Here is a 23,057-nt window from a genome sequence, read left to right as displayed (position 1 = left end):
ATTTGAAAACGTTTTTTAGATTGGTTCATGACATTTTACTTTTTGAAGATAATTTACATTTAAATGTTGACCGCGGCTGCGTCCTTAGGTGGTTACATTCGGAAAGTCCAATTTTGGGCAACTTTTTCGAGCATTTTCGGCCGGAATAGCCGAATTTCTTCGGAAATGTTGTCTTCCAAAGCTGGAATAGTTGCTGGCTTATTTCTGCTAGACTTTAGACTTGACGTAGCCCACAAAAAATAGTCTAAAGGCGTAAAATCGCATGATCTTGGTGGCCAAACTTACGGGCCCATTTCTTGAGATGAATTGTTGTCCGAAGTTTTCCCTCAAATGGCCATAGAATCGCGAGCTGGTGTGCATGTGGCGCCATCTTGTTGACAACCACATGTCAACCAAAGTTCAGTTCTTCCATTTTTGGCAACAAAAAGTTTGTTAGCATCGAACGATAGCGATCGCCATTCACCGTAACGTTGCGGCCAACAGCCATCTTTGAAAAAATACGGTCCAATGATTCCACCAGCGTACAAACCACACCAAAACAGTGCATTTTTCGGGATGCATGGGCAGTTCTTGAACGGCTGTCTGGTTGCTCTCAACCCCAAATGCGGCAATTTTGCTTATTTACGTAGCCATATCAACCAGAAATGAGCATCATCGCTGAACACAAAATTTGTCGATAAAAACACATTTCACGAACCGAACACTGATTTTGGTAATAAAAATCAATGATTTGCAAGCGTTGCTCGTTAGGTAAGTCTATTCATGCATGAAAATGTCAAAGCATACTGAGCATCTTTCTCTTTGACCCACATGTCTGAAATCCCCACGTGATCTGTCAAATACTAATGCATGAAATCCTAACCTCAAAAAAACATCACCCGTTATATACATTAGGAACCAAAAATAAAAAAAATATGATAAAATGACGGATAATGAAATCTCGATTATCACTTTCTATCGTGGCGATGAGAAGGCATAAAATGTTCGGTGACACCCGAACTTAGCCCTTCCTTACTTGGTTAAAGTTGTTTTTTTGTAACTTAATAAAGATAATGAATAATGAATTTTTGTGTAATATTCCTAAAAATCTAAGTCTATGTTATGCTTAAAACACACAAAAGTACAAAAGTCTCAATGTAAATAACTAAAACAAAAAATTAACTTTTTCTAAATAAAAGATTGCTCAGTACCTACGTTTCCATGCAGGTTTTAAGCAAACCAACAATAAGCCACAAATCACATGACTTCTGGTTTTACATCACAGATTTCGTTTTTGTTATGTCTCTGACTTCGATGCAACGACTGTGACACAAGCAATTGAAAAAATGTTGGCAGCTAAAACAAAAAACATGCAACAACACCAGCAAATCCCTGTATTACTGTCAAATGATACATTATGTGTTTTTGTCTATCATCATTTTTAGTCTGGAGGTTGACTTTTTGTTTTTGGACAACCTCTGCACTTAAATGCTCTACAATGTTACAAGCCCCCGCTGAGTAAGAGTAATAGTTGGATTTGAGCGGGAAGGAGGGGCACTGCGGTTTGGCAGATGGCGGGATCCTCATTGCAACTTGAAGTGAACATAAATCACCGCACTTTGCATACATTTCGCACACTTGCAACATTGCTGCAACACTTATGTTTCCCACAGTTTTTGTTATTTACCATTTTTGTGTCAGCATTTTAGTTTTCACTCTCATTTGCATAGCAGAAAAGAGTACTTTGATTCTTGCTGCCTACGCTTTTGCTCATTTCAATTCAAGTTTGACTACAAATAGCAAATATTTAACAATTTTAATATAAGAAGTTTGTAATAAGTTTTCACAAATTCGTGACGTCTCTAAGGGAAGTGCATTTCTTTTCGAAATAGAGCTTAGACTCTCAGAATATTTTGGAGCATCATCATATTATCATCGAAAAAGGAAGAATGCAGAGCATAAAATTATTATTATATTATATTTCTCAAAACTATTCCCCAAGAATAAATTCGAATTAAGTGGCGATTCATATATGTATATTATTGTTTTTTGGCAGTTTTCTGACTACCAATATCTTCTTGATGCTACATACTACTAAGTGAGCTAAAAATTAAGTAAACTAAGAACAATAATGTCTGTTTACCCCGACCAACAGTTCAACACTTTTAACTTAACGGTAGCCATTCAAGTGGCATAATTTCTTATCTCGCTCTTAACAGAAACACGCTGTGTCTGTGACTGCACATTTTCTTGACAGGCACTAAACGGAATTTCGGGTCTACTTTGAAAGCTCGGGTTATTTATTGTATAAGTTAAAAAAAATTCAATTCCTGCTAGTCGCGTACTACACCAATGACAAGTCAACCCCACGCACTTGCTCAAGGCTACCACAATATTTATTTCATCCGCTACTCGAAAGCCAAAGCAAAGATGATAAATTGCTTCCGGCTAAAGGAAATCGTTTGTTTTAGTGTTGATAACAGATTAATTTGCCGTGAGAAATTGGCGCGATGAATAGAAACTCCACTTCTTTCGCTTTTGAATTGAGTACGTTTTCCATTTCTTAAGTTCATAACAAATCGTCATTGAAAATTGTTGATCCATTTGTGAAATATATGTGTTTGCGATGTGTGAGAAGCAGGTTTTTATATATATAAACGTGGTCTGATTAATAGAAATTGAAGGGACTCTGAATATAAGCATAGCTAGGAGCATTTCAACCGATTTAAGAAATCAATATATTCAAATGAAAATATAAAGACATAGCGGCTTGGGTACCGAAGATTAACACAATTTTTTTTTAATATTTCTACTATAACTTCAAAAATTTACTACAGCCTTTCTGACTGCTATTTTAATTAACAAATACATATATTTATTATAATTTGAAATATTAATGAGAAAATCACCTAATTTATTGTTGAAATATTTCGAAAAAGTTTTGGAGCAAATGTATCGCTTATTAACATATATTATAACAATGAATTCACCAAACCGAACTCTGGTGGCTCCTTCTCTGCCCAGATACCGGCGAGGGAGTTTTGATGAGAAGAAGCGAGGGGTACAGTGAGCTTCTTTACGAGTGGGTCAAAGCTTGGGGGAAATTTGGTGGAGGTGTCTACTGTCAGGAGCTCTCTATCAACTCCAGCTTCAGACTTCCTGACTGTTGTAGTGTCTTCCAAGCCGAAGTTGTAGCCATTAAAGTAGCAGTAGATTTACTGCGTTCAGTGTTGGTCAAGGAGTGCCTAACATCGTTATCTACAGCACGAGTGTCTTTGTGATAAGATTGGTACGGGTGCCACAACGGAATCACAGGAAATGTAAAGCTGATGAACTAGCCAAGAAAGCATCCTAAAACTGCTATCGGTAGAATGGGAACAAGTCGGTACTAACGTATCCTCACGTGTTCTACACGTGGGCTTCGTGGAAGGTTGGCCAAACCCCCTTTGGTTAAAAATCGATTGCAAGAGGTATACTGATTTTTTACCTTCAGTAAGGCTAGCCTCCCCCCAGCTGTAGGGCTTTTAGCAGGCCCTATTGACGTCCATGCTTTAATAGGGAATCTCACCAGACGACATCTGCCGAAGCTGTTTAAAAGAAGATGATATGGAAACAACTCAAAACTTAATTCTTGACTGTTCTCCGTTTTGGAAGTCAAGACTTAAACACTTGTGAGCGCATAGCTTCAGACATCCTACCAATTGGCTTTTAAGCATTTTGCTAACTTATAAGTTCGAACACAGGGGTTCTTCTTTTCTATGGCTTCACAATGGACAACATATAGCAGTCCATGTTCAATTTCTCTAGATCAGTCATCTAACCTAACCCCCGCATCTGATTCGATTATATTCCATTCGAGGGATCCGAGCTCTGACCACCTTTTGCAGCAATTTTTCAGCATGTCAATAATAACTTGGCTTGAGCTTATTTGCATAGACAATCGATTTAACGTAACCTCATAAGAATGGGCCAGCGGCACTCAATCGCACGATCTTGAAGCACCGACAATTTTCATGGACTTTAATGCTATGGTTGGATTCATTTTTGAAGAAATATGAACTAATTATTCCCTCTGCACATAAATCATAGAGGCTTGTGGATTATTATCTTTTTACTGTTGGATTTTGTAAGCCCGAAAACCAGTACCGTTTCGCAAAACCTTCTATAAAGTTGGATGAGCACAGCTCCAATTTTTACGCGTTATGGCGAATGTACACAAGAGGGTCTATGATATGATACGCTTTTCCACAGAGCACTCTCCACTGCCTCTAGGAATATGTGCATTATACACTAGAGTAAAGAAGGTACGAAACCGATCTATAGCTGCTCGAATTACCGAGTATGCTGTAAGTAAGTCTGTTAATTACGAAATGAAAAACCAAGCTGAGTATAAATCAAATAAAAGCTCTGAAGAAAGTAATGTGTCATTGAAAACTATGGGCTTGTCTAAAAAATACCAAAGTCTGATCATTGTCAACTCGTAGTTCATCAAGTAATAAACAGCAAGCAAATAAGCAGTCGATCTAAATACCTCCTTATCATACTAGTTGGAGAGTAGTTTAAAACTATTTAATTTCACTACCTGACTTGCAAAGGTCCAAACTATAAGCTCTCTTATCCCACCTCATAAAGTGAAAAGCTCACAGTAAAACACAAATGATTATTAGGTGCGCGAATAGTATTTCTATATACTGAACCTTGGATTCATTCAGGCAATAATGTGAACATTAATTTATGATATGAGACAAATCTGAATGTTTCGACCTGGAATATATTTATATTCCGCAGTTCGATGATTTTAAGCTATAACTAACATCACTGAATTTAGAAATGTGACGAACCCAATCATTACACCTTCGAACAGCAATTTTTCTTTCTGAGTATAAAATAATTTCGGAGTTTAATTCTAGGAATTAACAATTTTCTCAATTTTTTATGTTATATTTATGAGTTGTCACTGGCTCTGATTAATTATGTAATTTAGAAGAATTAAAAAGCAGAATAATAAAAAAGATGAGATATAATAGACTATTGAACTTTTTCTGCTTTACAGGTTTAATGTGCGTCAGTGTGCTGAAGTGATGAAAAGAAACTCATAGAAAACAAGCCAAAAGGATCAAAGAGATCATGGTTTTTTACCACAAAATAAACCAAATTAAATTAAATCAATATCTTATAATTTTAAATTAAAGCTAGGAATACAGTTTGAATTTAGGACTTTTGTAAGCTAGACAAAATGTGCAATTGCCACAGCGAGCCACCACGAGTTCAGCGCCAAGGTGCCGAGCGGCTTTCCATACCCAGCGAAACGTGTTTTTCTCGGTCGCGCAGCTGCGCTCGTGAATACCGTACGGTGGATCGTTCTCCCACATAGAGTCACTACACAATAACACTAACACGCACAGCGAACAAATACAACAATAATAACGCAGAACAACAAATGTGTTCTTTGCTCTCAGGAAGTAACTGAGTTGTCTGCGTTTAAAAGCGACAGGGGAAGTGAGAGGTGCTAGCAGGCGAAGCAACAGCTAAACCGCAACGCCCCTAAAAGCCGGCAACACTACAAAGTTTATTGGCACGAAAAATCAAAACGGCAGAAAAACCACAAACACCGTTAAGCGAGGTAAATGCCAAGGAAAAGAGAGTTTAAAAGTGCGGAACCGAAGTGGTGAATAGCCAAAACAGCGGAAAAAGGTAACAAAAAGACGGAAGAGGAGTGTGAAGGACTGTACACGAGAAGCAAGCAATTGAGGAAAAACAGACGAAAACACTCCAAACGACGCTTAAGTGCAATAACGGCAGAAGTAGCAACAACAACAAACCCCTAACAGAGCAAGTGCAACATCAATAACACAATCACCAACAACAATAATTGCACGTAGTAACATCAAGATACAAGCAATTCTTCCACTAATGCTTATAAAGTCCAAGGGAATTCCAAACAAAGAGTCCAAAAAAATTTATAAAAAATTGTTCTTGATGTCTGAGGACTTTAAGTGCCGACAGTAGGAGCCCATAACACCAAATAGTTTGGCACTACATATATAGAATAAATGGTTTTCTAAAAGCCATCTGCATTGTCGGAGGACAAAGTCAACATTCCTGGGTGGAAGTTCCAGGACAAACGTCTGTCAAGAAAACCATTTCAGTCTACATTCGAAGTCATCGCTCCATTACTTCCTACACATTACCATTTTACTAAAGGTTTTAGGTGAATAATAAACGCTCCCGAGAATCTTCAACCGACAACACGTTCTAAAAAGAAATAAAATAAGCAGCCTATAAACGAAATGTGTATGCCGAGTCGTATACGTAACAAAAATTAAGCGATTGTTCTGAGTATATCGGATATAGAATAGCAAAGTGGCAATTTAATAACAATATTGCAAACCACTACACAGTAAATAGCTGAGCTTGCAGCCGTCGACGGCGACCATCACCATTGTGAATAATTACCCACGCAAAAAAAAAATAATACAAAGAATTTAAAATTTCATGAAAGTGCGTAAATTGAATTTGATTGAGTTTTGTGAAAGAAAGTAGCCACCAAACTGCAGAACTCACTCTAACCGCTGTCAGCTGGTTACTGCTGGGGTTTGGATTGATCATTTCATTGCCAGGTGAGTTCTGATTATGATAACCACATTCACCAATTTTAGCTAATGTATTAAATGAAATCAATTTTAATTTAATATGCGAAACCGTTGGCGGATTACGTTTTCATATTTTGTTATTACTGTGTTGGTGCAACCAGAGCAAACGTTGTTGAGCTGCTGAGCTTATTTTCCAATAGCTAAAATAGTCTGTATATTGTATAGTCTGGTTTCACCTGATCGGCGCAGACATTTTACAGTTTTATTTCGCGACACTAATTTCCAAAAATTTATTTAATCCTTAAAATTGCATAATTGCTTTGCAACTGCTAACTGTTGCACACATAAACTTTTAAAGCCTCAACGGCCGTCGGATGCTCTTTTTAACGCAAACAAAACACACAGAAGGGAAGAGATGTGCATCCACCACCTAAAGGATGGTCTCCATAGGATGAACTATAAACTTATGCCTTTAAATTCATTTATGCGAAGCACAGATAAACAGAAGTCTACTAATAAAAATGTGCTAGACACAGACCTGCATAAACAGCGCAACACACACATATCATAAAACATAATTTGTGACAAAAAAGTACCCGGAAATTGTAATTAAATTGGCCTTTAGCTTCTTCAGCGAATTTGTTTTATCTCTTCGATCGAATGAAAACGTGTTCCACGGAGCGACTATTTCACTTTGGTGATCATGAAATCAAACAAAGCCAAATCTGATGAGCACGGTGGTTGATCGATGGTATTCATTGTTCGACAATTTTGGCCGTTTTCGACAAATGTTCTCACGCAAACGCCTCAATAGGGCCAATAGGAACTCTTTTTTGACGGTTTCGTCTCGTTTTTTTGTCTCCATTTCGATGATTGTTGACTTGTTTGAATGTTAAACTCAAAAACACATGACTCATCGCCAATTATAATGCTCTTCATTAATATGAGATCGAAATTTACTCGACAAGCATGTCAAAAGGGATCTGTTTACAATACCCGTTTTGAAAGGTTTCAGCTTTATTGGGACGAGAGATGTCGAGCTTTCTTGCCATCTCTCTAATAAGTACGAGTACTTGCCTGACGATTTTCAAGCTCCATATCCGTCACTTTTTTTATATTTTCGTCAAAACGAGACATATTTTCAACGATCTCTCGAACGTTTTTGAAGTTATTGTACCACTCGTAGACTTGAGTTTTTGATAAAATTGAATCACCGTAAGCCATTTCCAAAATTTGCAACGATTTCGTACACAAAATATGGTTAGTAATACAAAATTTGAGATAAATTCTTTTTTCAATATTTTTATCCATTGTAAAAATCACTACTGAGGTGTACCGACGTAAGCAGCTACTGTTAACAAACTGATTCTCAGATCATATTGTATTTGGAATAGTAATTAAGGACAGTCTTACCAACTTAGCAAAATACATCTGTTTGAAAAGTAATTTTATCGAAGAATTCAAAGTGCAATTTTCGGGTACTTGTGATGCATAGTCTATATACGTAATTTGTTCCATTGGCTATTAGTTAAAGTGAGCAAGAAACATCCTCGGAATATAGCAAACCCGTTTCTATTTTCCTTTCAAAACACAATAAATTTCCTCTACGACCGAAACACAATTTATGACTTACAGTTTCCTAAACAATTTCAATAAATGTTCAATAAACCCAAATGATTGCACTTTGGCATCGCCGATAAAATATGTGTGTATGCATGTGTATTACTGGCTGTAAGCATCCAAACAGATCATAAATATTTTTGCTGGCGTCGCCATTGTTTCAATAATTCCTAAGTGCCAACAAGAGGAATTCGGACCTTTTTCGCACACACTCACTCAGAGCCACTCAGAGAGAGAAAACAAAATTCCAAAATGCTTGGCTGTTTTTACACTTGCCTACACTTTGCTAATAAATTCTGCTCAAGCATTTCAACTCTTAGTATTGTTTTAAAGAGGAAGGATTAGAAACATGGAATATAGCAGCTGTGAAGCTTTATATAAATTCATGTGTGTATTTAAAGCCAGGTATGAATATACTAATAATTTAACGAAAATTAAACTGATAAAAAACACGTTTATGAAGCCAAAGGTGCATTCAAAATACTACTTTCGCTAATTTTCCTACCAAATATTTATTTTGAAATTTTAAAATAATGTGTCTTCCCACCTGCGACTCCGATTTCTCTCAGTACACTCGTGGCCCCACAAACATTATTTAATTTTTTTTCGAACTTTTTCGTTCATTCGGGATTTTCTTCAATTTTGTTTTTTTTTAATGTTTTTAGTAAGCATAAATAAACTAAATTATATCATCTAATTATAATTATATAATAGTTCTTAATGTATTACCATTAATGAGTAAAACACAAATTAGCTTTGTGTTAGTCGTCGATTCCACAATGCACGTTCAACCACTTCAAGTAAGAAACTTTAAAACTCCTAATGGTACATAAGCTATAAAAAGAACACTATCTCATTAAAGTCGACTAGAGCCGCCCTATGTTTCTGTAAAATGCCTCCGCAACACACACACACCGATTTGGCGTGACAAATTGATGTTTGCTGTCACCAACAGCTGCTGAGCTGCCTCCATCACATTTATAGCCCACTTGTGTGGTAAACAGGGTGCTTAGGGCTAAGTCGTTCCAAGACACTTAAGTTATGTGGTACTAACTACGAACAATTAAAAGTCAAATTGCACAACAAAACCAAAGAGAGATGGAGACAGAGAAGGGAGAAAACAAAAATATCTTGGCAAATTATTTTAGAAAGGAAGTTGCACACAAATTTCACTTTGTCTCATAAACGACAAATTAAATAAAATTAATTATGAAACCCAAAGAAAAGCTGGAGTGACTACTTGAGCTTTCAATTGTCGTGTTAATTTCACATATATCTACATACATATACATATAGCGAAGGATAATTATTAGTTCCACAAACAGTAGCACGCTTAGACCTTTTCCCAAACATACTTAAAATCCCTCAAGAGAGCTGAAAGTAGTTAAGTTTTACACTGCACTTAAAATGAATTCATAGTTTTCTTACACCAAACATACATTGTGACAAAATAATACCCAAAAATTGTAAAAACAAAAGCAAAACATTTAACTTTTCATTATATTTTGTCCTTTTGCAAGTAATACCCACCATATGTTATACACTTCTGCCAACGATTTTTCCAGTCCTCGAAACACTTTTCATAAGAACTTTTTGGAATGGCCGCAAGCTCCTTCAGCGAATTTTGTTTTATCTCTTCGAATGACTAAAAACGGATTCCACAGAGCGGCAATTTCAGTTTGGGGAACAAGAAAGAATCAAAAGGAGCCAATCCTGGTGAATACGGTGTTTGATCGATGGCATTCATTGCGTTTTTGATTTCTGAACAGTTTGAAGTGTATGCTGTTTTTTTTTTTTTGGTTTCCGCCCCCTTCATTCAGTTGGTGGCGGTTGACTTGTTTGCGTGTCGAACTCGTAAACAAGCATGTCACTCTTTTTGAAAAAGTTCAGCTTTTTCGGAACATACCCAAAATACCATCAAATCATTCGAACGGACTTGCGAAAGATGTTCAGCTCTCTCACCATCTCTCTAATCTATGCTTGGCGATTATCAAGCTCCATATCCTACACTTTTTAATATTTTCATCAGTAGAAGATGTCGAAGGTCATCGAGAACGACACAAGTCTTCAACGATCTCTCGACCGTCTTTGGAGGCTTTGCGTTTTTGATAAAACTGAATCACCGTAAGCCTTCTCCAACATTTGCAATGATTCCGCACACTAAATTTTCTTAACAATTTGAAACTAATTCTTTGTTTAATATTTTTGTCCATTATAAAAATCGCAATGCGCTACTCAGGTGTATCGATTTAAGTAGCTGCTAAACTATAATAGCTAACAGATCAAGCTCATTTTTGGCATAGTAATTAAAGACGCACCTAACAGCTTGGCGAAGTACATTTTTTTGGAAAAATAGTTTACCTAAGGAATTTTAATTACAATTTCCGGGTACTTTTTTGTCACAATATATATTCTACATTTATTTGCCTGTGTGTTCGTCTTTTGTTGAAATAACCAAGAGCACGGCCTGCCGATGTTGTCCCACACATGCTTATGCTTTTATGGCGGATAGTAAACTTTGCTAAATATGGACACTTATGCAGCTAAGCAGAGAGATAGTTAAGCTAAAGTACGGCCAAAGGTGCCGCAGAGCTATATAAATTTATTATTTACAGTTATGTTCTTATTATATGCAATAAAAATCTAGAAGTTATTTATTTTGTTCTATTTAAAGTTTGAAGTTCTCATTCACAAAATTAAAGAAAATAGTTTAAAAGCTTCAATAGAATTCGGGATCTCTACACTCTCTCTGGGAGCTTTAATGAAGACCAGCATTACAGGGAGCGTGTTATTTATAATTATTTTTTGATTAAATTCTCAAAGCTGATGAATTCTAATGAATTCTAATGAATTCTTTGCGAAAATTATCGTTTTCTTTTTTTCTGATTAAAAGTTCTCTGAGCAAAAAATATCTTCTTATGTTACGTAATAACTTTAGCTGATTTTAAAAGTTTTTGACATTCTTTTAAGGCCTTCATTCCGTGAAATGCTGACGATTTAAACTCATGCTTACTTTACTTCTTTAAATAAATTCGACTTTTAAGTCATTAGTACTATTTCAGGAATTTAGTTGGGAAAAATTTGTAGAAAAATATTACTTAGCATTATGAGCAGTGATTTCTTACAGGGTGCAAGTGCGTGTTTTGTTCGTAAAATTTATGATGTCATAAGTGCGACATTCCGCCGTTACATGCGGTACTGCACTTCCGCATTTGTCAAAGCGACAACAACCACACATACAACATGCCAACAAATATATGAGTTAAGTAGCGTTTTCTGTGTGTGAGTTGTTATTATTTCGCTTGGGTAGTCAACAAACTCGCAAATTTCCCCTCTCACCTAATGAGTCCGTTGTGCGCTTCTCCACACTTCACACACATACATATGCAGATGTTTCCCTTGTCTGGGGCGAGTGAACTTCTTAAGCCACTTAACCACTTGTGCTTTCAAGGGTTGCCTCTTGTCTTGTCTTGTCTCATTCAGGGCAACGCGTTTGCTTATTTCTCTTGAGTTGTTTTCTTTAGAAAATCTTTGTGGCTTTGTTGTGGCTTGTTTGTAGCAGCTTAATCACTGCTTGTAAAGGAACACCCTTTTGTGTGTGTGTAACATGTCCATGAACATCAATTTTCTCCTTTAGAATAGCACTAAGATCGATATAATCGGCTTCTTTGTGCAGTCAACCCTTTTAGTTAAACTCCGCTTTGTCTTTGGTGTGATTTTCAATTTTATTTTAAGCTTCAGTTATTCCTAAACTTCCTGACTTTAAGTTTCGTTATTCTTGTTGTATTTATATTTTTTGCTACGCAAAATACTACATTAAAGTACTTTGAAACTTAAAGAATAAATAGACCATGTTTGCATGGTTAGTTAAACATTGGATATATTTAACTTGGGCTGAAGAAGTATATGCAGTAAGCTGTTTATGAATAAAATGTACAATTTAGCCAGAAGTTCAAGGTTCTTTTCTTGATGAAAATTTTCGGGTTAAAAACCAATATTATGAGAAAAGAACTTTGACATCCCGGCCATAAGGTGGAACAATGCAACATTTTTATGAAAAAGAAAACAAGTATATGACTTTAAAAATCTATTTACATTAGTGTCTCAAATTCAAAATTTGAGCGCGTTTTCCCCGGTTCAAATAGAGTAATTGTTCTCCAGTAGGTCATCAATTTGTAAAGGAAGATGTTTCCTTATTGTTCCTTAAACGAAGTATATTCACTTTCAGTTCCTTGCCTCACCACAAAGTCTACACGAATACAAAGCATGCTCATATGCAAATGTTACAAAATGAACCGCAGAAAGTTGAGTGTAAATTCTGCTAAGCTCAACGAAGAGTCAACATTGCAAACGTATGTGCACTCTTGTAAGGACATACTCGTATGCTGGGACATATAGTGTTGCTCACAGCATATGAGTAACATACTCCGACAAGTGCTCGAAACTTTGGCTGATATAATATTGAAATTAATGTTTGAACTAAAACTGGTGAGGAAACTATATTTGCACTGAAGAAAACTTTGCATGTAACTATTGGGACATTGATTATGGCTCATATACCACAAAGAATAACTACATTTGTACCGAAAATAGAATATCCATTTAAAACACAAAAAATATATTAGAAAAAAATAAAATCTTGCGGCAAAACTACGCTGTCTGTGGATCCTACCGTTGACTGTTCACAGATGCGCCTCTTCCTCTCTCGATTACATTTGTTGGCTCCCGATTTCAGGCAGCATTTGATTGCAATTGCTAATGCCACCTGCTTAAGAACACTGGTCGTTGACATTTTTGGCAGCAAAATCATGAAAATTTTCCACACCCCATTGCAACACATAACAAAGTTTTAGCAGTTGTTGGCCAACTATCTCGTCTATACCACCGCGCTAACAAAAACATGGCAGTTGCGCATCTGGCCTGGTCGGCCGTTTAGGCTGCAATCAGTCTCTGTCGCCGTCGCCATCGCATGCGAAGACCCTGACAGTTGTCTGACACTAATGCCACACGCTTTTCCGGCACCGTATCGTCGACGCCACTGTTGTAGGCGTTAGTTCTTCGCCTTCCCAAAAAAAATGTGTAGACTGGTATTATTTTCTTCCCTTGCATTGGCTGAGTCGTTTTTTGGACTTGTTTGTTTATAGTTTTTATTGTTTCCGGACAGCGCACTTTCATATTTCTTGCTGTTTTTAGTAAAGTCGATGGTGGCAGACTGACAGCTGACTAATTGCCAATTTTGTCACTCAACCGTTCGCGCCACTTCCTCAGCGAAGCTGACAAGAATAACGGCATCTGTCCACCTCCAATCAACTAGTGATCATAAGTACCATAAACGGAAGTGTCATACATGTCAGGGGATACTTTGGGCGAGTGAATAAACCCCCCGACTAGGTGTGAGTGTGGTATATGACGTTTGAACTTGACTCTCAGTGAGCTGACATTGTCAGATAATATAATGTCTTTTTCAGTAAACTGGTGTATATTTTTTATCTTATCTAATGTACAACCTCAGCAGGTTTAAGTATTCAATCAACCTCTCTACGTATAAACTAAGACTCCTGGTCGCATGACCGGGAGCCTGAAACCATAGAACACCTGCTAATTGACGGTTTTCATGTTTCCAAATCGAGATTACAACGCTTTGCTAGCACCCAGCAGAAAAACGGACTTTGTCAATATGCTGGGGCTAGGTGGGTCTTTGTGATTTAGAAGAAGGCACAACAGACCTAAGATCGCGGTGCATTCCTGGTTTATCAATCAATAAATTAATCTGAATACTCACAACGTATCCCAATTGGTTGCTCCCACAAAACATTCAAATGAGCATTCATTTCAGTTGATATTTGCGTAAAGGCAGCACTCACTCATGCTCAATCGTCGATACATCATTCACCATAGCTTGACTCAGCTCAGAGTTGCAGGTGCTTAATCCGCAGTAGCAGCTAACATACGCACATAACTGTATTCAGAACTTATTTCACAAGCGTGTTGATGAATTTCAACTGCAAACGCGAACGCAGTCGCCGTCGATTTGTAAATTATGTTGGATGTAATAACAAAAATCCCATTTTAAAAGTGATCCTTTTTAGACATACCCTTGTGCCAATAGTTCAGGTGCGTTTTTGATGAGAAAATGAGGAATAATGTGCTGCTAGTGCATAACGGCACCATAGTACTATTAACACACATACTAAATAACAGCACATTGTCTTCTTCCCGACAACACTTAACCTCAAAAGGCCTATTGTTTTCTTGTATAGCATACATTTAGGGGCAGGCTAAAATCACTTTGTACAACACATTGCCATTAATATAAGGTAATCTTGGTGCAAGGATGAGTATAACTTTCCTTAATTTATGTTGGCTTTCTGGGTAAACCGGTGAAGCCCACAGGCTCGCCGCCTTTCTTCTCCATCGTCTCCATCTCCATTAGCAAAAGTTCACAAATTTCTACTGCACAAATGTGCCGACGCAAAGTCACCGACGGGCCTGAATTGTAAGCTAAGTAGGAACAGCAACAACAATAATTGCAACCCAACAGAACGAACAAGCAGAAACAGCCGCTGGAAGCATTGCTTAGCTCTGGTGGAATCGCTTAAGGCAGACAAGAACACCACCTGTGTAAGGATAACAAGTAGCAGAGATGCTTCTGCTCCGTTAACTCTGTGGTCGTCTACAATTTCGGTTACAGGCAAAGCGTCATCCCATTTCTTCTGGCGTTAGCCTCGTTACAAAGTTCTGTCCCTTGCGTTTGTGCAGTTAGTGCCCTTGCTGTGTTTGTAAGTTTAGTGATGTACACATACACACACAGTGCTTTCATCCATTCTTTTACAGTTTAAAGAAAATGCTGACTTTTGGAATATTTTGTTGAAACTGTTTTTTTAATTCATTTGGGCCAATATGGTTAGCAAAATATATGGAAACTATTTTAATTACACGAACAGTAATTCATTCTTATGTACGAATTACGTAGACTTAGGTCATTTGCCGAGCTCAGGGCTTCTGAAGTTCAACGAACTTTTGTCCCTTTCGAATCAAAAATTTATTGTACAACAACATCTCATCTGCATTTACATATGTAAATGTATATAACGGGTGATTTTTTTGAGGTTAGGATTTTCATGCATTAGTATTTGACAGATCACGTGGGATTTCAGACATGGTGTCATAGAGAAAGATGCTCAGTATGCTTTGACATTTCATCATGAATAGACTTACTAACGAGCAACGCTTGCAAATCATTGAATTTTATTACCAAAATCAGTGTTCGGTTCGAAATGTGTTTCGCGCTTTACGTCCGACAAATTTTGTTCAGCGATGAGGCTCATTTCTGGTTGAATGGCTACGTAAATAAGCGAAATTGCCGCATTTGGGGTGAAGAGCAACCAGAAGCCGTTCAAGAACTGCCCATGCATCCCGAAAAATGCACTGTTTGGTGTGGTTTGTACGCTGGTGGAATCATTGGACCGTATTTTTTCAAAGATGCTGTTGGACGCAACGTTACGGTGAATGGCGATCGCTATCGTTCGATGCTAACAAACTTTTTGTTGCCAAAAATGGAAGAACTGAACTTGGTTGACATGTGGTTTCAACAAGATGGCGCTACATGCCACACAGCTCGCGATTCTATGGCCATTTTGAGGGAAAACTTCGGACAACAATTCATCTCAAGAAATGGACCCGTAAGTTGGCCACCAAGATCATGCGATTTAGCGCCTTTAGACTATTTTTTGTGGGGCTACGTCAAGTCTAAAGTCTACAGAAATAAGCCAGCAACTATTCCAGCTTTGGAAGACAACATTTCCGAAGAAATTCGGGCTATTCCGGCCGAAATGCTCGAAAAAGTTGCCCAAAATTGGACTTTCCGAATGGACCACCTAAGACGCAGCCGCGGTCAACATTTAAATGAAATTATCTTCAAAAAGTAAATGTCATGAACCAATCTAACGTTTCAAATAAAGAACCGATGAGATTTTGCAAATTTTATGCGTTTTTTTTATAAAAAAAGGTATCAAGCTCTTAAAAAATCACCCTTTATATACATGTATATATGGTCTATCTGTCGACTCTATGCGAACATTCGTCGACTGCTGGCTGTCATTTTGACTTGGACTTTAATCAATATTGCACTCTTTTTGTGAATAACGGACGATTTTATTGTTGGATTACCGCTTGCATCCCTTTATTCCCACGGCATTCAGCAGGCTATCCCGGAATTGCCCATCTCTGCAGTTATGTTGGGAATTTGTTGGAAATTTAGTTTCATTCCATTTCGTAATAACTTTTGTAACCGTCTGTTCATCTGCGAAAATTCGATTTTCTTGAACGCTTGTCAATTATAGGGGCAATAGAAGACTGAAGATTGATGGCGCTGCAGGTGAAACACCGATGAAGTGGAGGGGAGTAAAAACCGACAGAAAATTTAAAAACGATGTGGCAATTGTTAATTTTCAAGTAACTGTGATGGAAAGATGTGCGTGACGTATCCCTTCCGAACACGAAAAATCTAAAAAAAATATGTTGGGTTGATGCGGTGGTGGGAGGTGATATCAAAGTGTTAAAGTGGCTTAAAACTGTGATCTGAACGTTGTAGAGTGAAGTACCACCCCTTTCTCAGGTTTATTTTATTCGTGAGCTTTTGAAAATATGTTATAATAAATGTTAATTGTATTTAAATAGCAACAACAATTTATACTCTGTAAAGTAGTTGAACACGTTTTGAAAAAATTTCCATTTTCATAGATGGCCCTTTGATCATATGTTACTCATACGCCAGCCGCACTGTTTCTAAATTTTTAACATCGCTTAAAATTTAACCTAAATAAATGGAACGCAAGTTGTTATGCGGGCAAGCACATAAGGCAATGGGGTAAATGAAAATTTAAAACATGTTATTACATATATATGTAGATACAAATCATACATCAGAACGCCTTCGTAGCGGTGTTACAAAATTATTTGGTATTTGCTTTCTTATATATGCTGATTTCGAGAGAACTACTTGGAAAACACATTGGTATCTTGCTACCTTCTGCATTTATATTTTTTATTCTTCTCTAAAAATGGCATATACGATTGCTAATAAGAACTTCTGGTAGAGCTTTAACATTGAAAGGCAGTAAGTAGAAAAAGAGGAGTAATGATATGTAATGAATTCCTAAGCGAAGCGAATAACCTCAAAAGTTACTGAAGCCCAATATTACAAAAAGAATAAAAAACTTAAAACAGAAACCAAACTAAATACTAAATTGCACATAAGCATATTATGTACAAAAACAAAAGAAGAAATATAACACAAATGACCTAAAACCAAATGATTTCGTGGCTTCGTACAGTATTGCAATAAAAGTAAAAAAGCAGATGACACATTAGCAATAAAAATAAGCGGGTACAACACGAGAACAATCCAATGCAGCTCCTTTTCCTCAAAACAAAACGTAATGCCGAAGCAGGAAGCAGACACAAATATGAAGTGGAGCAGATCGTCGGGAAGAATTATACAAACCGAAATTGTAAGAAAACATGAATGACAAAAAACACATTGCACCCATAGACAGAGAGTAAGCTTTTTATCCTTTTCTGTTAGTTGGCAAGGAAGATGTCACAGAAAGAAGGTACATTCTTTGTATCTTCCCGAACAACAAGCAAACCCACTTAAGCTTCGCAGAAGGCATGAATTACCCAGGCAGATGACGGTTGGCGACAAGTCGGCTGCGGAGATTTGGGTCAACGCAATATATCGCATAATTTCGGAAGTAAGGACATACATTTATGCTGACATGTACATGCATGTTAGTGAGTGTATAACATGAGAAATGCGCAGATAGGTACTTTAAGATATGAGGGGGACTACTTGTCGTTGAGAAGAACAATAAGGGTAAGAACATAGCCAATACAAGGGGAATATAACCTAACACTTAGAGTGAGTTTGAATGCTCTTCAGCAGTAGTTGATACTGATCGGTGAAATCAGTTTCATCCTATTCTTTTATGACATCAATAATCTCTTGTAAATTGCATTTAAAGTAAAGTCTTCTTAATTTACAACCTAAATTATTTTGTAAAAGTTCGATTTTAAAGGAAGTTGCAAAGCAAAACTTAACAGGTTATTATGTCAGTCTTTGCTTCAGGGAAATTTGAGTTTAATACAAATTTCATTTTAAATCTTCAACTGCCCTTTCTACATTTTGTCCTTAAATACAAAAACAATAAAAAAATCATTTTATAATTGCCCTTCGCTATTTTTATGTGGCATTTTAATTATATCCTTTTGCCTAAATGCCTTCATTTAGGGTTTCGAATTCACTCGAGCCAAGACTTGCAAAGCTTTGGTAATATCTCAATTCATTTATTATTTTAATTCACTTTTCACTTCAGGGCACAGGTACAATTCATTTTTTGAGCGTCTTAAATGTAAATCTCATGACAATAGCTTTTCAAAATTTAAAAGTTCTATGAAGTCTCTATTAGAAACAAATAAATGTAAATGCATTGCCAATAATCAGAGTAGAGTCCTTAACAACTGATAAAGTGCAGACAAGAAAACTTACCACAAAGAATTTTTATATAATGTGAAATAATTCTTAATAATTTTGTCTGTTACTTATTCGTAGGTTCCGGAGACGTGAAATTTCGTTTCTGCAATTTTCAGCTTCTTTGATGCCAACGCCTTGTTATGACGCGCCTTGAGTTATTGCTGGCTTCGCACAAGTTTCAAATAAATTAAAGTACTTCAAACTGCAAATGCTGACAGAACGAGATGTCTGCCAATGCTAAGGTGTTGAGCAATTCAAAGTAGTTTAGTTAGCCAATCGAAGTATCTCTTCTGCATACTAGACATAACTTTCCATCAATGTATTGCTTTCTTTCTTGTAGAGTTTTTACTGGCTTTATTAGAACGTATATCTTTTGCTTTCTACTTTCATAACCTAGATGTGAGGCAACAAATTTGAAATAAGCCAAACGCCTTGGTAAAATGCAAAATGCCCCGTGACTAATATACAACGCTATGGACGCAGAAATTTTGTTTGTACTTATTAACAAGAGCAGCTATTAACATCTACGCTTGCCGGCATCACATCGTCAACGAAAAGTAAATTCTCCTACCATGGTGTACTTCTCCACTAACTTCGCGCTTAGAAAAACGACGAAAGAAATTACCTGAAAACACTTCGGCATCAAACAGCGCCGTGGCATTTAATTTTCCGATTTGTATTCATTCATTAAAAAGTATGGCACCAAAAGTCGTGAGAAGCACAAAGACTCATCTAAGGTGGCCACTTTATACGCGGCTTCTGTTATTTGTTGCTCAAATACCTCGCCTCTTCAACTTTCGTGGTCCAAACGCCAAGCAATTAAGATGAAAATCTAAAATTAAAGTCACTAAAAGCAAAGCTTTAGAGACTAATGACCGCCATTGAGGTGCGCCCAGGACAGAAAAAGCAACAAAGCAACACAAAATAGAGTTGAGAAAGAGTGTGGGATTCAACGAAGCAAAGTTACATGTATTTAGAGACCTTATTTGTGTGGATGGTTGTGTGGGAAGCAAATTTATTTGACATACATATATTTCCACTAAAGTAAATGCAACTGTGAACGAATTAGCTGTGGGTTGCAAATTTTTCGAAAAGACATACGGCCAAACAGTATGTGGTGCATTTGCTACGGTCCTCTCATTAATATTGATCGCTCTACTTTTATTTTCTTTTTAAATTGCCGTCTCCTTTATACCTCCTGTATGTGCAAGTGTGTTCGTAAATGTATTTATACTGCTGCAATTTATGTCCATCTGGGGATTTACTTTTGGTTTGGTCTAAAAACCCAGCAGACCACCAAATGGCGTAGCTTTCATTTTTTCCTGTTTTTTGTTAAATAATGTGTGTCAATGGAAGAAATGGGTTGTAGTATGGATTTTCGCTGACTTTCATCTTAATTTCATGAACTAAGATATTTCCCAACTTGATTAGTGAGTAATTTTTCGGTCGTCTTATGTCAATATATGTCTAACGATGTAATAATTATTGCCAATCGTTTCAGACATATTTGCATTATTTCACCGCTTTTGATGTCCAAACTCTTTTGATAAAAAAGTATTTTAAGTAATTTGGCATTTAGTTAAAAACTGTCTGCCTTAATTAAGCTAACTCACAGCATGCTTTCTCTCATTAAGCTAATTTCTTCGGGAAAAAGTAACGATTTGCACGGACTCGGCTGTCCGCTGTTTGACCTTGAGAAACAGAGAAAAGTGTTGGATTTAATTAGGCGATTAATAGTTTGCTCTACTAATTTCTTCCCATTTTCACAATGTGAGTAGGCAGTTCCTATTTAACGGTATCTGCAGCGTGTAAACACCAGTGATGCTACTGAAATGAGTTCATCCATCTCCTCCTTTTGTGCTTTACAAATGTGGCATGACTAACAGCTGCTAATTTGCCACGGTACAAGCTTTGCATTCATCATTTTTTCATGCACTTTTCTTGTAATGAAATATATTTTAAAAGGGAGCAAAATCTCAATGTCTAGACTAGCCTAATTGTAAGGCCCCTAATTTCCCCACATTCACTTTAAAAAGCAATAAAGGAAACATTGCCTTAAATTGCTCATATCAACTGCTGACATCCACACACACACACATATTCTTCTGCGATAACTTTTATGAACAAATCAAATTTCCAAATCGATATCCTCCTGCTATCATATTGGAGTCCTTTGTTGCCCCGTAAAGTAGCAAACAGGTGAGCAAATTGAAATTCTGCTGCAAATAACGTGTTGTTGGAGATTTTCCGTTTCAATAGCACCGTTATCGGGCTAACCTTATTGGAAAAGTAAATGCAATGATGGTGTATTTGGGGCGGACAGATTCAATTTTGAAACACAATGACAAGGGGCAACGGTGCATGTGACGTACCGAGTGGCACACACATCCACACTTTTTCAATGAAGCAAGGGATATGAGAAATTGGTTAGATGAAGTTGACAACAGAAAGCAAAAAAGCAAGCAAAAATGATAAAAGCAATCATTAACATAATCTACCAACAATGAGTACAAAGCACCCGTTATATTACCGGTTTACTACATGAATAGCAATGGCTACGCAAGCCTGGTACAATCACTACACGGTAGTTTGCGGTGCGCTGTCGCTAAGTACCATAAGAAACGCTCCAAATATGCAACAAATCGCTGAAAAAAGAATGCCGCCACAAAAACATCAACAGAAGAAAATAAGACATCACAACTACGAACAAATGTGCGTTAAGTTAACGCAGCTCCCAATCTTCCCTCATTCAGGGAGATATTCGAGAGTTCGTCCATCTCACTGCCATCACAATTTACTTATTCCACCTCTCGTGTTGCCATCATTCTTGCCTTCTTTCCTCAGCCTTCCGTTTGCCTCAACGACTTTTTCTGATGGTTTCCCACTTTAAATTACCTAAATGACGTATACGCCATTGTGGTGCCTGAGAGGCTGAAGTGGCCCTTTCTATTTATTTTACTCACAAAGTGTGCAGTGCTGTTGTGGATGTACGCGGCACGCGCTTAACTTCTCCTCCTCGGCATGACACACCACAAATGATAAATGCGGGCGGCACTCAAATCAAACACTTAACACAACCTAAACCACACAATCACTTCCGTAAATCAGAGTATCTGCGCGGAGTACAACTTTTAACGGTTTTACATTGAAGGCATTTTCTATTTTTGCTGGTTTCACCCTTCCACCATACCAAATACAAAGAACTGATTTTATTTTAAATTTTTTTGTGGCTTTGTCTAAAATTTATTTTGGTTTTCACTCTCTATCTCTTCCTCTATTTGCAGTTTGCACAGCAGGCCCGCATGAGAAACGCCTTCTTCACGCCCTGCTCGACAACTACAACAGTCTGGAGCGACCCGTCGTAAGCGAATCGGATCCACTGCAGCTGAGCTTCGGGCTGACGCTAATGCAAATCAGCGATGTGGTGAGTCTTGTTTGTCTTTCACTCTCCTTTTTTTGGAAATTAGTAGGTGTTACCCGCATCACACGATTTCACACATTAATCAGAAGTTTAATGTGCAAATTACATTTTAATACGCCCTGAGGTATGCTACACTAAAATCATTACGTGAGCAAACAAAGCCAATCACGCGGGTATAGCGCACAAAAGGGATTATTTAGCCTTCAAATAGCCTAAAAATATATACAAATGTTTCATGTAAGTGTGTTCCACACATATCGTCAAGTTCTCGCTTAGTGTAGCGGTAGTAACACCGATGTTGGCAGCAAAACCGACGAACAGAACTGCAGGCGGTGAAAAAAAGCTTTTGACACGAACCTAATTAGCATGTATTTAAACGAATATTAAGAAAAAGAAATACGAAAAAATTACTGCTATCACAAAACTGTTATATGCTGCTATAGACATACACAAATGCATTTGACACATAAAAGTAAAGCACATGTGGGTAGTGATTCATTAGCTCTTCTTAAATACTACGAAAATATATAAATAATAATTTCGAGGCCACAACTAGTGAAAAATTTAAACAAGATTGATTGGTTTCATAGTCTGATAATCTATACTTTTAAAATTAACAACTAAAATTTATAATGAATATTCGAAATATTAAGTCACAGAGTTCTCAAGTCAGTTATTGTCCCGAAACAGTGAAAGAAGACCACAGCTTGGTGGCAGGACATAATTAAAATCATGCTGGGTTCACCACAATAACCAACAATCAAAAAAAAGTAATCGCACCTTTGGTTCCGAAGACTTTCGCTACTCTCCTTTGAGAAATGAAAATCACGTAAATAATAAAACTGAAATACTTTCCATAGTACATGCTTCTCATTCTTAAAGTGACGGTATTGTTTTTATATTTTATATT

At 37.1% G+C, this 23,057-nt stretch overlaps 1 protein-coding gene across 9 annotated transcripts in view; it reads left to right on the top strand.

Annotated features, from left to right (window-relative positions):
- The window catches only part of LOC105231402 (neuronal acetylcholine receptor subunit alpha-7), a 193,922-nt gene that overhangs the window by 9,456 nt on the left and 161,409 nt on the right, over nt 1-23,057 (top strand). For 2 of the 9 annotated variants that reach the window (XM_049454413.1, XM_049454409.1), the window contains exons 1-2: nt 5,895-6,599; nt 22,011-22,150. The exons of 2 other annotated variants lie outside the window; for them this stretch is intronic. In XM_049454413.1, coding sequence (XP_049310370.1) covers nt 22,133-22,150 — 18 coding nt within the window. In that variant the 5' untranslated portion in view covers nt 5,895-6,599; nt 22,011-22,132. Of the gene's footprint in view, nt 1-5,092; nt 5,259-5,894; nt 6,600-19,186; nt 19,284-22,010; nt 22,151-23,057 lie in introns of those variants that run through there. 5 more of the 9 variants (XM_049454412.1, XM_049454411.1, XM_049454406.1 and 2 more) reach the window with 5 other exon arrangements.

This window comes from Bactrocera dorsalis, chromosome 4 (genome assembly GCF_023373825.1).
Source record: "Bactrocera dorsalis isolate Fly_Bdor chromosome 4, ASM2337382v1, whole genome shotgun sequence".
Lineage (NCBI taxonomy): Eukaryota > Metazoa > Arthropoda > Insecta > Diptera > Tephritidae > Bactrocera > Bactrocera dorsalis.
This window is presented reverse-complemented; position numbering and strand designations above follow the sequence as displayed.